Below are 15,841 nucleotides of genomic sequence, written 5' to 3'. Positions count from 1 at the left end.
GTGACTCAGCCTGTTTAACTCTTTAGAAAACGTAGTTTTTTTCAAATAATACGTTTTAAGGTTCAAACTTGTGACTCAGCCTCTTTAACTCTTTAGAAAACGTAGTTTTTTTCAAATAATACGTTTTAAGGTTCGAAATTGTGACTCAGCCTTTTTAACTCTTTAGAAAACGTAGTTTTTTTCAAATAATACGTTTTAAGGTTCGAACTTGTGACTCAGCCTCTTTAACTCTTTAGATAACGTAATTTTTATCAAATAATAAGTTTTAAGGTTCGAACTTGTGACTCAGCCTCTTTAACTCTTTAGAAAAAGTAATATTTTTCAAATAATACGTTTTAAGGTTCGAACTTGTGACTCAGCCTTTTTAACTCTTTAGAAAACGTAGTTTTTTTCAAATAATACGTTTTATGGTTCGAACTTGTGACTCAGCCTCTTTAACTCTTTAGATATCGTAATATTTATCAAATAGTACGTTTTAAGGTTCGAACTTGTGACTCAGCCTCTTTAACTCTTTAGAAAACGTAGTTTTTTTCAAATAATTTCTGCACGTTTTTGTACAGTTTATTACTTATTATTGCTTGACTAACTGTTAGCTGATCGTGTCAGGACATCTCAGCAGCTACTTTATTTGCACAATAGATATATATTGCACTTGCTTAGAGGGAAACATTTTTGTTTGATTCAAATTTCAATATCACTTTTTTTTAGGAAATAGCCTTGTTTTCTTTATTGTTATCTCATTATTATTTATCACTTTTTTTTCCAGATGCAGCCAGTTAATTGGATGTCTGTCATTTGGTATTCGTCATCTTATTCGAAAGGTATATGCATCTCTTTACTTTTCGGTTTCTTTTCCTTCTTTCTTTTTAAAATATTTTGCGTAACATCTATCTAGAAGTAACATAGACTTGGGAGTAAAGATACTCCCATAAAAGTAATTCTAAAAATCAAGTTTTTTGTCACTCAAATGAAATTATTGTTAATCCTGAAAATATAGGATTGTCGTTTTGTGGATGATTTTCGTTGCTTCATTTTTACATTTTTCATAGATTCTCGCATAAAAAAAAACAAAAAAAAAAACGATGGCATTTCTCTAGTCCTGGGACTCCTGGCAAGTACTAATCATTTTGTTTTGTTTTGTTTTTTTCACTAAAAATAATTTTCGGGATGGAAGACGGTTGGAAATAGTGTTAAAAAAGATATAAGTTTTTCTCTGCAAAACTTCTACTGACAAGAGTCATCCATAGAAAAGTTTGCTTCATAAAACAAGAAAAGAAGTAATGACCTCGGTCTTATGGTGCAGTAGAGATCCATCTAAAAGGTCATTCCAATAGGAGTGTCCTTGAGTATTACATCTATAAACCCGTGGATTAAGGGTGAAGCTCTCCAAGGCAATATTAAAATCTCCTGTCTATTCCTTAAATGTTTACCTGAAACTGATGTGAGGGGAGTTGGATCCTCCTTCCCCTAGATTGGCTCAGAGGAAATACTTCAGAATATTAGTGGCATAAAAACTAACTTTTTTGTATTTTGCCCCCTCACCCTTAGGAAAGAGACCTCTGATTCTCCGTTCCTCTCTATGGGCTGGATCAGTGTTCATCTGTGATTTGATAAATTTACGACCTGGGTCGACTTTGGGTCGATTGGTCGACCTACACGACTTTGCCAAGAGCCGCCACACTAAAGCAAGTATATTCTGGTAACGATTTCCTATGTCTTTAATCTGATGTCGAAAAGATTAAATATTGGTTCAATAACTAGATACAGCAACTTAAATAACCAACAAATTAGAAGCTGATTAGCACCCGACCATTAACCCATTGATGTAGTTCTGGATTTGTTTTTAATAATTTAGGAGTAAGAAAGTTTTATTATAATAAGAAAACCAACAAGTGAATGAAGAAACCTCATTTCTTTGGAACTACCCTTTTGCTGATTTCCTTGGGGTAGAATTATTTTTTTATATTTTTTTTTATAATTTATATATATATATATATTTTCAGTTTTATAATTTTACTATTTTAAATCTTTTAATTCATTAAAGCTAAAACATTAAACTGTTTAATATGAATTTTGTTTTCGGTAAAAAGCAAATTATCTTTTGATCTTCAGAAAGCATGGGGGTGTCAGCGCTACTTATGTTAATTTCTGCTTTTTTTGAGTTGACTCGGTTATTTATCACAATATCTGTTCGTTTTGTATTTCATTTATTTATTGATAGTGGTTTTTGGTAATTTTACGCTTGGAAGATTATTTGACTTTATTTCTGCTCATTTTTGGTTTAATGGAGCTCTTTAATTTTCTTTGAAAATCTTATTTTGTAGAATTTTTTTTTAATTAATATTATAATAAGCCAGTTATCAAAAGAGTGGAGAAGCTTCATCCCTTTGGAACTGCTCTCGCTGCTCATTTTTTTGAACCTGGAACCAAAGAACAGTTCTTTACTCCTATTAATTTAAAAAACTTTTTCCAAAAAATAAGTTTTTCAAAGAAAAGTAAAGAACTCAGTTAAACAAAAAATGAGCAAAAATAAAATCAAATAATCTACCAAGCGTAAAACTACCACAAATCAGCATCGATAAATAAATGAAACCCAAAACGAACAGAAATTACAATAATTAACCGAGTCAAACTCAAAACGATCAAAAATTAACTAAGTTGGGTGCAAAACCCCTATGCCTTCCCAAGGCCAGAACAAAATTTGCACTTTACTGAAAAAATACAAATGAATGTGCATTGTCAGTTTAATATACATATACTGAAATTTAGTAATCAAAATGTTAATATTATTTGATTTATTAAAGTTATAAAAGTAAAAAAATTTATATTTTTTCAGTAAAGTGCAAATTTTGTTCTGACAGATATTGTAACAGAAATTACAATAATTAACCGAGTCAAACTCAAAACGAGCAGAAATTAACATAAGTTGGGCGCAAAACCCCTATGCCTTCCCAAGGCCAGAACAAAATTTGCACTTTATTGAAAAAATATAAATGTTTTTACTTTTATAACTTTAATACATCAAATAATATTAACATTTTGATTACTAAATATCAGTATATTTATATTAAACTGACAATGCACATTCATGTGCATTTTCAGTTTAACTCTGAAATTCCAATCGAATGAGCCAAATTTCCAACTCTCAATTTCCAATCAAATGAGCCCCTTTTGAAGTTTCTACGACGACCCCTTCTATATGAAGTGCCCAGCTCTAAAGGAAAAAAATAATAAATAGTAAATTGTGCGAACATCGTTCTTATATGCCCCCAGGACATAAATTAAAACCCTTGCCCTGAGGGTTGTGGGGGAGTGTCCTCCTCAAAACATATTTTCTGTCTGGAAATCAACTACGCTGAACAAAATGGCTATCTCGAAACTTTAATTGGCTGTGTTTGGGGGAATGATGAGCGTGGGGGGGGGGGGGGGCGCAGTTGCCCTCCAATCACTTTCAACTATTAAAAAGGCCACTAGAACTCTCAATTTCCAATCAAATGAGCCCCTTTTGAAGTTTCTACGACAACTCCCTCCGTATGAAGTGCCCAGCTCTAAAGGAAAAAAAATAATAAATAGTACATTGTGCCAACATCGTTCTTATATGCCCTCAGGGCATAACTTAAAACCCGAGGGTTTTTCCCCGAGGGTTGTGGGGGAGTGTCCTCCTCAAAAACATATTTACTATCTGGAAATCAACTACTATGAGCAAAATGGCTATCTCAAAATTTTGATTGGATGTGTTTGGGGAAATGATGGGCGTGGGGGGGGGGGCTAGTTGCCCTCTAATCACTTTCGACTATTAAAAAGTGCGCTAGCCCTTTGAATTTCCCATCGAATGAGCCTTTTTTGAAGTTTCTACGACAACTCCTTCTATAAAAACCCTATATGCCCCCAGGGCATAACTTAAAAACCTTGCCCTGAGGGTTGTGGGGGAGCGTTGTAAAAATATATTTTACGACGGATAATAAAATTTGTTTAACCAAATGGCTATCTAAAAAGTTTGAGGGGGCGGGTTTAGCGGGATAAGATGCGTGGGGGGGGTGTGGCACTGGTTGCAAACACGTCATGTCTGGCCATCGTAAAGGGTACCATCCCTCTAATAGTCTATCAAATCAGCCTGTTTTGAAGTTTCTACATGAATGTCTTCGTCAAAAACATTATACGCCCCCAGAGCATAACTTAAAACCCTTGCCCTGAGGGTTGTGGGGGAGTGTCCTCCCCAAAAAAAAATTTTCTATCAGGAAATCAACTACGCTGAACAAAATTTCTATTTCAAAATTTGAATTGGATGTGTTTGGGGGAATGATCGGCGTGGGGGGGGGCTGGTTGCCCTCCAATCACTTTCGACTATTAAAAAGTGCACTAGCCACTCCAATTTTCAATCGAATGAGCCCTTTTTGAAGTTTCTACGACAACTCCTTCGATACTAAGTGCCCGGCTGAAAAAAAACAGATTGTGCCCACATCGTTCTTTACTTAGGCAGCGCTAGCGTGCTGCCTATGAAAGCTTTCATCCATGAAGCTTTATCACTTCTTGCAAATATCATTTTGGAAAGAAAGTGTAAATACGAGGGAAGATGAAGTTGGTTTTAGGGCAATATAGGGCAAACGTGGTTACACAGCAGAGAGGAGGCATCCCAAAACATACCGTTTTCTTTACTTGGTTAGTAATTTCAAGAGCAAGACCCAGATGTGCGTTTATTATCCCGGCAGTATTTGCGATAACTTGTGTTGACAATAATACAATTTAGTGTATTTCTTATAGTAGCATTGTTTTTTTTTAATTTATTTAATTTTTTAATCGTTTGTAAATCTTGTCGGCAGTTGTACCCTTCATACTTCATACTAATTATTCATGCTTGTGCGATTTCCTGATTACCTTCACTTGCGTACCATTATCAACTAGAATAAAACAACAAAAATATTTTCATTTTATTTTCGTTCATATAGAGGGAAGAGATGTCTGGTCAAATATTTTAAATTTAACCTTATTTTCTCATAATTATCGTCCCTTATAGACTCTAAAATATTGATAGGCTACTCAGGTATTAAAATATTTGGCGTAAATCGATGTTAAGGCTATCAATATCAAGCACGTGAGTGAGAGGTCTCCTTGACTGGTACTCCAGAAATCCCGTTCTTTATTTTCCCTCAAAATTTCCCATCGTATGTTTTTATCGCCGTTAGCCATTTTGACGGTAATGAGTTTGGATTAACCCTACTCGCTCCCTAAAAAAGCATGTTTACGTGCCAGGTCAAAATTAAGAATATTGACATAAGTATTTTTTTTTTACAAACAGAAGGAATAGTCCAGGGGTAGACTTTTACCCGGGAAGGGGCATTCATGCGCTCAAGTGCACCGCAAAATCTAATGCACCCTAAAATCTAGGACTGTTATAATTCGTCCTACAAGTTCTTACATTTTCTTATTTGGGACTTTTCTGAATATGTGCCCCCCCCCCCCCGCGCTTGAAAGCTCAAGCCTTCCTCAAAATAAATTCCCGCATAAGTGCATGGTTACACACACATTAATGAAACATTACAATATAGCAAGCAATTGTTTGAACTCGTGTACAGCAAATCATTTTTGAGCCGTCTTAGTCCAGACGTTAGTGCTCCAGACTGCGAATCCTAGGGTCATGGGTTCGAATATTAGTGTCGTTGGTTGTTTGGTTTGGAACGGGGGTCAATGGTGGGACACTGTAATCTCAGCCAGAGTCGACCCTGCTTTAAATGGGTATCTGAAGAAATCTGGGAGGAAAACACGTGAAACGTCGCATGATTTGCCCCCAACCTCGTATTGCACTCCCGGACGAAGACATTGCATCAGGAGATTGGTACTTGTGCAGCACAAACCCATGTTCATTATCCGAAAAAAAATTTCTATGTACAGCAAGGGAAGAATGGATTCCACACCACGAAGAGATTAAAATCTTCTTCTAAAATTTCGGAATGTCATTAGACCATTAACTGGCAACATATTTTACCACATATGCTCATAAAATGGTGCCCAGTAATTTATTCCGAGTCCACGGCACCAATCCCCACAGAGGCTCCTTAGCCTGTAAAGAAGGGAAAATACAAACGAATTGATTAAAAACTAACTCGGACTCGGCAAAAAAGTAAACAAATAACAAAAATGGAATTGCAATAAAACGAAGTAGAGTTCAACCAATCCTAAAAAAAATAGTAAGAAAAATTAAAGAGAAGAGAGGCTTATCCAAGGGGCTACCGGGTTTACCCCCCCCCCCCTCCCCTGGAATTTTTATCAGACTGGTAATAACGTAAAAAAATGTTTTTATACAAATTTTGATATTTTTTTTTGTACCTCCCTTCCCTCCGAAAAACTGCACCGAAGTAACTAATGAAATATTAAGTCTTTTTTCCAGGTATTAATAGACCAAAGATGGGAGTAGGGACCAAAAGTGTTTTATTTCGATGTTCTTGGTACTCTAAGTCAGATACACAAGGCTGTGTCTAGGGGGGCTAGGGTGTTTGAACTCTGCCCCCCCCCCCAAAATGTTTGTCCGATTCGTAAAAACGTAACAAAAATGTATATAAATAATTTTATCGGTTTCCTTTTTTTTGTAATTCCCCTCCCCCTCCGAAAAAAATCCTGGTTATGACCCTGTAGATAACTCAATATCTAACATACCATTCCTCCAAATTCCAGGAAGTCGATGGCTGGTATAGACTTCTTGATCGGAGATTAGGGCGAAAGCTACACTGTTCAGTAAAAAGAAGGAGAAGGGTTGATTTAAGTGAAACAATGATGGACAACGATTTTGAGGATTTCTATTCTTGTACAGACGGAGAGGACGTTGATCAAGGTAAGTTTTAAATACCATGTTTCTGCCATAGGGTAGATGAACGATATTCAATATTTACTGGGCCAAAATACGAACTATAAACTTCCCCTAGGCTTCATCTTGAGATCAATAATGAATAAGACCTATAAATACAAACACTCATAATTAAATGGAGAAATGCATCAGAAAATTTCCTTCTAAGCCTGAGCTGATACCTCCAAGCCCAGAACTTGTCCGTTAGCCCTAAATCCAAACCCAGCGTTTAACGTATGATGCAATAACAATGACATGATACAAAAAAGTACAAAAAAGAACGACCAATATTTACAAATTTTAGACGACCATACTGCATCTTTGAGACTATTTCTACTGTCCACCTACTATATGCCAGCCAGACCTTGGCTCGTAGACATTAAGCTGTACATCTTGATTACTTTTTATTACTTAAAATATGTCCATTGCTCCATCGCCCATTGCCTCTCTCCGTACATGAGGTGGTTCGCCCCCTAGTCAATAACTCGCCCTTTACGCTAATTTTTTTTAGTACTTTCAAAAGAGCTATTTATTCTAATTAAAGGGCTTTTGTGATTCAGTGGTCATTCTTAAAGAATTGGAACTAAATTCGAACTTTAGCGTAAAGAGCGAGGTATTGACTAGGGGATGAAGCCCCTCATCCCCAACGTAATAATTTCTCTTCGTTTTAAGCTTCACTGTTACTCCTTTCTTTATGTTGTGAAAACTTGTTTTTTTTCTTATTTAATTTCTGTCGTTTTTTGAATAAAGCTGGGAAATCCAGCGCCCCCTTCATGGAAAATCCCCTTCACCCATAAAAAATCTCTCCATGGAAAGATATTTCCACGTAACGCCCTCCCTTCGACCCCCTTCCCTTCGACCCCCCTCCCCCTACACAAAAGATCGCCCCTGAAACGTCGGTATACTTCCCAAGAACCAATACTATATGTAAACAATGGGAAAAGTTCATAACTTGCAGCCATTCCCCTGGGGATTGTGGCGGATTAACTCATCCCCAAAGACGTAGTTTTTACAATTTTCGACTATGTTGAACAAAATGGCTATCTCAAAATTTTGATCGGATGACTTTGGAAAAACAATGAGCTTAGGCGGGGGCCTAGTTGCCCTCCGATTTTTTTGGTCACTTGAAAAGGGCACTAGAACTTTTAATTTCCGTTCGAATGAGCCGCGATATTCTAGAATCACCGGGTCAATACGATCATCCATAAAAAAAAATAACATGCATCCGTGATCTTTCTTCTGGCAAAAAATACAAAATTCCACAATTTTGCAGATAGGAGCTTGAAAGCTCTGCAGTATGGTTCTCTGATACGCTGAATCTGATGGCGTGATTTTCATCAGTTGTTTTTCCCTGTTGTTTCGAAAATAAGGCAACTTTTTTTCAGGACTGTAACTTTTGATGGGTATGACTAAACTTGATTAGATTTAGATATTTGAAATCAGCATAAAAATTCGATTCTTTGATATGTCAATTGGTATCAAAATTCCGTTTATTAGAGTTTGGTTACTATTGAGCCGGATCGCTCCTGACTGTTTGATTCAGTAATTTAGTATATTGTTTATGGTGTTTTAATGGTGTTTTTGTGTTTTTGGTTTTGTCTTTTGTGTTTTTGGTGTTTTTTGTTGGTGTTGGTGTTTTGTGTTTATGGTGCCTGGGGTCTTTTAGGATTGTATCTGGTGTCCCCACCCAACAAGCTAAGTTTCTCGGGTCAAAATACCATTGTTATTGCAAGTAAGATAATTTTCTAGCCTGAATGGAATGATTAAAGGGGTTAGTGATGTTTTTCCCTATTTTCTAAGTTGAATAAAATAAAAAAAAAGCAACAATAGGATCCAAATAATATAATGTCTGTACTGCAGATTGTGATACTTTAGGGGGGTTTTAATGAAGATGGCTCAGTAAAAACAAACTAAGAGGAGGAGGATCCTAAAATAAGGGAGGAGACTCTTTAAAAGGAATCAGAAGATACTGAATGGAATCACTATTCCCCAGCTCTAGTTCTATTTACTGTGTAAGGTTTGTGAAAATTCAAAAGTAGAATTATATTTGTGTAAATTAATTGGGTTTATTTTTGTAAATTAAGCGTATTTACTGCTACTGTTACCTCTAGTGACAACTCACAACAGCTTCAACCCACTTAAGGCCAACAGAGCAGCCCATGCTTCTTTTCCCACTAACTCTAATCCGAGATTCACCCCCCCCAGATCCCTCGCTTTAAACCTTCCCATTGAATTCTAGGACGTCTTCTCTCTTTTTTGGCCTCAGCTATCTACCAAAAATTATTATTTTTGACATCCAATCATCTTTGGTATGCAAAATCTGACTTAACGATTTTAATATTTTTTTCTATTATAGACGTAGAAAGGGGCATCGAATAATATTTTCCATAAGGCGTGTTGCTTGGTAGTTGGTACACACCGTATGTGTTTAACTGAACTCCCGTTTAACTGAGCACCGTACAACTCAGCCCATTTAACTCAACACTCGTTCAACCAAACCCCAGATTAACTCAACCCCTACTCAACTCAATCCCATTTAACTAAACTCCCAATCTACTTAGCCCCACTCAACTCAACCACTATTTAATTCAGCCCCATTGAACTCAACCCCATGCAACCCAGCCCCCATTCAAATCAACCCTTATTGAACTTAACTCCCGTTTAACTAAGCCGCAAATCAACTCAGCCCCACTCAACTCAACCCCCATTTAACTCAACCTACATTCAACTAAACCCCCATGCAACCCAATTCCCATTCAACTGAACCCTCTTTAAATTCAGCCTTCATTTAAAAGTGAACTAGGGGGGAAGGAATGAAAAAGAACAAATTAGATATGAAAATATGTTTAATTTTAAACAATTCGTAATACTTAGGGAACACAACATATTTTGATCATAGTTTGTTCTGTCAATCTTCTATTCACTTGATATGCATATCAAACGGTTCGTGGTAACAAACTGTAAGCAAGGAGTGGTTCGGCCCAATAGTAACCGAAACTCTAAAAACACGAAATTTTGATAACAAAAAACACATGAAAATAATTATCTATTTATGCTGATCCCGAATATATAAAGTTCATTAAGTTTAATATTACCCTATCCGTCAAAAGCTATGAGCCTGAGACAATTTGCCTGATTTTTGAAAAAAGGGGGGCATCCCCAAATAATCAAGGAATCTTAATGGGAATCGCACCATCAGAATGGCGTATCAGCAGACAATCCTATTAGAGTAGGGGTTTCATGCTCTAATCTGCAAAAGAACGGTATTTTGTGTTTTTTCTTCAGAAGAAAGATCACGCATGAGTATTATTTGTTTGTTTTTTGTTTTTGTTTTTCCAGGGGTGACCGTACTGAACCAATGGCCCTAGAAGACTGGGAGAGGACTCATTCGAACGGGAATTGAAAATTCTAGTGGCCTTTTAATTTACCTAAAAGATGGGAGGGCAACTACCCCCTCAAGCCCCTTTTTTCTTCGAAGTTATCCGATCAAAATTTTCGGATAGCCATCTTACATTTGATAGCCAGGATATTAGAAAGGTCCAATAAACATGCCTCGGGGGATTGCATGATCCCCCAGAACGCCTAGTGAAAGGGTTGTAAGTCATAAAATTTGCCGAATGTTTATATATGGTTTTTGTTATTGGAAAGTATACAGGCATTTTTCAGGAGAGGGGATTTTCCAGGGGCAATATTTTGCATGGGTAAAGAAGTATCTGGGGGCGGAAATATTTACTCGGGAGAATTAGCCAAAATTTCTATACGAACTTCTTTTTATTTATCTTATTTTTTCTTTGGCGACTCAGTATGACATGCATAAATTTTCCAGGGGCATTGTTAAGGGGGAATTTTCAGTAGGTATGAAATTTTCTGTAGGATATTTCCATGAAAAGGGGATTTTCTACGGGAGAAATTCTACATGGGGTAATTTTCTGCTGGAGAAATTCTGGAAATTCCTGCGGGAGAAAATTTCCATTGGGAAAGGTAAGGTTTCAAGGAAAAATTTTCCACAGGGTAGGGGATTTCCGGTATGTTTTGATTGCGATCAGAATTTAAATAAAAAACAAGTCTTTATATATGAAAGTAGGCCAATGAGAATTTCAAGGTGGAGTTTCTCAATCCCCCCCCCCCCGATTCATTGTTAGGTAATGACCAATCCTATCTGATTTATTATTTACATTTGATTTTATTTTTTTGCAGTCTAGCCCCCCCCCCCCTGGTTGAATTTCTGGATAGAGGCCAGTATACATGCATGTATATTTTCCCCGAAATTCCAAGCTTAAGACTGACATCCTAAAATTTTTGAGAAATTCCAAGGCATGGCAGCCTTGGAGCCGTGGCAGACTGTATACTATGCCTGCTGTTGCCCCCCTCTTCTTCTTTTTTAGGACGTCGTTAAAGGATAATAATCTGGTCTTCACAGTGTTCTAAAGTTATCGTTTGAGATTTAAAATCGTCTTCTAGGATGGATGTTGAAAATTCAATCAAAGCCACCCATCGAGTTTTGAAATATTTATGAGGATTTTTTTTTATTGTTAATTCTTAGTTCTGGACAGATAAAGGGTTGATTCCATGTATTAATTCCGATTGCCTTAACATAAAGAATTTTGATAATATCGCTAACATGATAAAGCTAAATCACTCATCTCATATACTGATATGATCGGGGGGTTACCGACTCAAAACCATGTACAACAAGTGCCGTGTGCCAGGAGTGCCAAGCGTGGCGGAACTATTCCAAGCGTGGCGGAACTATGCCAGGGGTGGCAGAACTGTACCAAGTGTGGTGGAGCTGTGGGATACATATGGCGTTCATAGATGTACATCAGATGATGGGAAGTCAATAACCCCTCGGATAGGATCAAGTTAGCCCATTCTACAACCTTTTGGACGACAGTATAAAAATTCGTTGCAGGAGAAGTTTAGACGCTTGAAAACTATAATTACATTTTGATGCATGTCCATATGTTTGGTAAAACTTGTCACTGTGTGAAACTTATAAGATGCAATTAATCTGCTTATAAATGACATAATTGTTGTTTTTTTGTTTGTTTTTTACTCGTCTCCGAGCCTAAGGCCTTGTAACGTTAAACCTTTCCGAATACCATATATAGGGGAGCCAGCTTGGAAGGATTACCCGCCCTCGGTTTTTTACCCCCCCCCCCCCTCTTATCGATTTTGAAAAACAGTAGTTTTTTATTTTCAATTAAAAATATCTCTTTTCGTATTTTCATTGCAAAACAAGTGAAAAATCACTGAAATTACTCCTCCTCACTAATTTGGTAAATTGGCACCTTTGACCATAGCCGATTTGGTCATTGCACAGGTCAATTTAACTCGACTATTCAGATCATCTATATCCAACATATAATAACGGTCAGCATGATTGTAATTGAGAGGAAAAATATACAAATATATATATTAAGTATATATATTATTAAGTATATAAATATATATATTATTAAGTATACATATTATTAAGTATATATATATATATATATATATATATATATATATATATATATATATATATATATATATATATATATATATATATATATATATATATATATATATATAAGTAAGTTTAAAATATATATATTTTTTCAATAAGGCGTAAGTTACATTCTGGCCCCAAGGCCGTATCCAGACGAGGACCGGGTTGGAATTTTCGTGACTGTCTAAAGAAATTCTTACCTTTTTTCAGTTGGTGAATTAGAAAATATTCATGATGCAAGTTATGGCAGCATTGGCTCAGGCAGAACTCCCTACACCATTACCACTGATTTTAAACGTGGACCGAATGGGTTTGGATTTTCACTTTCATGGACTCACCCACCAAGGTAAAGGCTGATTCTGCAAGTATATTATATTTGGATGTATTTAACTTCCTACGGTGAGTCTCGGCGGTTTCTGCGGTGCTATTGTCCTCTCTTAAGAGATGCCTTGTATATCTGCCGGGGCTAAGCACTTATTGGCGTTAAGTTTCATGTTGTCTTCCAAAATATGTTCAAGAAACTTTGTAATATGTTCAAGGAATTTATTTCAGATCCCTGAATTAGCCTAAATGAAAGAAACTATTCCTCTCATTCTGATTTCTGAAACTCACCCCCAATATGAAAAGATAAATAAAAATATACATAGTAAGTAGTCTGAAATTTCACAAAAATCTAAATTGCCGATATACCAGATTTTACTTTTGCTTTTCCATTTCTTTAAAACAAAATTTTGTTTTTTCGTAATCCCTCCTTGTAGGTCCCGTGTTTACCTGACACGGTTTATGTTGGGTAAGAAGACGGATTATACATTCTTTTTTATTTTCTCTATAGAACATGTTTCTGGCACGGAACATATGCTAGAGATAGGGCCTCAGACCGCCAAGCCCTAAATGTCCTTGAAAGTTTGAGAAATTATCGTCCAAGATATGAAACAATCATTATTTTTTTATTACCAACCCCAAACGAAAAAAAAATCTGGGTACTGGCCTTTCCATGGGCGTAGGCAGCATATTGTCAACGGGGGGGAAGTCGATAGTGTGATGGAGGGCCTTCTATCAACTGCTTTTCCAACCATCTGCTTTTTCAGCCATATCTAATGTAAATTTGAAGGTCTAGGGGGGGGGGGGGCAGCTGCCCCCTCCCTGCCCCCCTCCCTACGCCCATGGGGCTGTCCTTACATTGCCTTAAAAAATAAAAGATAAAAAAACTTAAGAATGATTGTTGGTCTAAGTAAACTAGAATGAATAATAAAATTGAATTTAAAACAAGCATCATTTACTACTAATAAAAGCAGAGCTGCGCTCAGACATCCTAAAAGCTAAAGTGTCTTTTTGCTGAAAGCTCATCCTATTGCTTTAGAATTTACCAACTGACGTATGAAACTTTATTTTTTTTGTATAATTTTTCTATGCTTTTGAACGAATTGTGCAAAACAGTAAAATTAAATTAAAAGTTACAAATGTACTTATTCTTTCCTAAGAAGGTTTTCCCGTACCTTTGATAAGTATTTTATTATATTACGTTTTAGAGGTAATTACTTGGCAAGAAAAAAAAAAAAAAAAAAAAAAAAAAAAAACAAAGAAAAACTGTCATCCTAATCCAGCAATTAAGACAAATGTGCACTTGAAGAAGGTTTTGACCTTACTCAGCTACCTATACTCACAGGACCAAACTGTATAGCCAAACCATCAACCATACCGAAATGTTCAAATCCATTCAAAGTCGTCATCAATAAATGTAAGTCGTTGTAAGTTTACACGCAAAGGCTCCTTACATCTATTAAAATATTTCCAAGTAGTACCTTTCACTAGGGCTCATCAGCAAAAATACCCCCTGGCTTAACTGTTTTCGAGGCTTTACTTTCTTTACCCGGCACAGTGGAGCCTCTACCGTAAGATCTATATGGTATCCTTATGTCAGGTAAAACTTGTGAAACATATGCATACTAGTAAAGCTATTAAAAATTACATACAAAATGAGTTTCATTATTTCCTTAATAAAATCCCAGAGGTCACTGAGCGAAGACCATTCTGGAACAAATGTAAAGTGGTGATGACACTCAACGCTTTTGGGGGTTGCTTCCCCACTCTTACTTGCAGTAATTTTCGTTCAACAGTTACTACCCATCCGATTTTAACCAATATCACACGATTTGGACTGAGGCTTGTTTCCGCTGTCTCAATTGTTGCAAGCAATTTTCTATTAAATCACGAAAAGAGAATCATTAATTGACCAAATTTTCAATGAACAATCTGCGGAAACACAAAAACTGGTGGAGTAATTTAAAAGTGGGACATTAATAGTATAAACAAAATCAAACATTTCGTGCTAACAAACTGTAAGTAAGGAGCGACACGGTCCAATAGTAACTGAAACTAAAAAAAACGGAATTTTTAAAACAGTTGATTTATCAAAAGAATTGGCTTTGATACTTATTCCAAGTATATAAAATTCATTAAGTTTAACGTTACCCATCAAAAGCCACAAGCCGGAGAAGATTTACTTGGTTTTCAAAAAGGGGAGAAACACTCCCGAGAAGCTAAGTGATCTTGATGATTATTACACCATCAGATTCAGCATAATTGAGAATTCATAAATGTGGAATTTTTTGTTTTTTACCAAAAGAAAAATCCCGAATGCGTGTTTTTTGTTGTTTTTTTCCCAGAGGAGATAACATTGAACTAATGGTCCTAGAAAATTGGAAGAGGCTTCATATGAACGGAGATCAAAAGTTCTAGTGCCTTTCTAAGTGACCAAAAGGATTCGAGGGAAACTAGCCCCCCTCCCACGTCCTATTTCCCGAAAGATATCTGATCAAAATTTTGAGATAAACATTCGATTCAGCATAATTGAAATGTCCAATAACTATGCTTTTGAAGATAACAGGACACCACATAGCCCCTGGGAAAAGGGCTGTAATTTATCCAATTTGCTAATTGTTCATATATAGGCTAGTAATTGTTATTGGAAAATATACTGACATTTTTTTGGGGGGGAGGGGGATTTTCCGGGGATAAGAAAGTTTTCGGGTGAAATCTTCTAGAATCTCGTGCAAGGGGGGAAGAGGATTTCCTGGTATGATTTGTAAACGGTACGAAATTGAATATAAAAAAACAACATTTTTGGACTGAAAGTAAGCAGTAACATTATAACTTAAAACAAACAGAAATGATTCCTTATATGACGGGGACTGCCCCTTAACCCTCGCTCTTTGCAATAAAGTTTAACTTTTGTCACAATTCTGTAAGAAAGACTGTTCAAACACAAGGGTCATTAAATATGAGTGAGAGGTGTTTTTAAAGAACTTTAAGACTTTAGCGTAAATAGTGAGGGTTGAGGAAGGGGTACTCCCTCTCGTACATGGAGTAATAATTTCTGTTCGTTTCAAGTTTTAATGTCACTCCTTACTTCCAAACGAAAAAACTTCCTTTAAAAAAAAAAATAAATAAATAAAAAAAAAATATCGGAAACCTTACAATATACATAAAAATACAGAATTTTAAAAAAC

The 15,841-nt window shown here is 36.2% G+C and overlaps 1 protein-coding gene across 1 annotated transcript in view; it reads left to right on the top strand.

Moving 5' to 3' along the window:
- LOC148942415 (uncharacterized) overlaps positions 1-15,841 on the top strand; it is a 148,774-nt gene that overhangs the window by 114,038 nt on the left and 18,895 nt on the right. The window contains exons 6-8 of the mRNA XM_089103522.1: positions 767-821; positions 6,670-6,826; positions 12,543-12,678. Of these exons, the coding sequence (XP_088959648.1) occupies positions 767-821; positions 6,670-6,826; positions 12,543-12,678 (348 nt within the window). The remainder of the gene's footprint in view (positions 1-766; positions 822-6,669; positions 6,827-12,542; positions 12,679-15,841) is intronic.

Source organism: Artemia sp. Qi Xiang Cuo, chromosome 17 (genome assembly GCF_049724085.1).
Source record: "Artemia sp. Qi Xiang Cuo chromosome 17, ASM4972408v1, whole genome shotgun sequence".
NCBI classification, from domain to species: Eukaryota; Metazoa; Arthropoda; class Branchiopoda; order Anostraca; family Artemiidae; genus Artemia; species Artemia sp. Qi Xiang Cuo.
The sequence above is the reverse complement of the archived record's forward strand: the minus strand, read 5'-3'. Positions and strand labels throughout refer to the sequence as shown.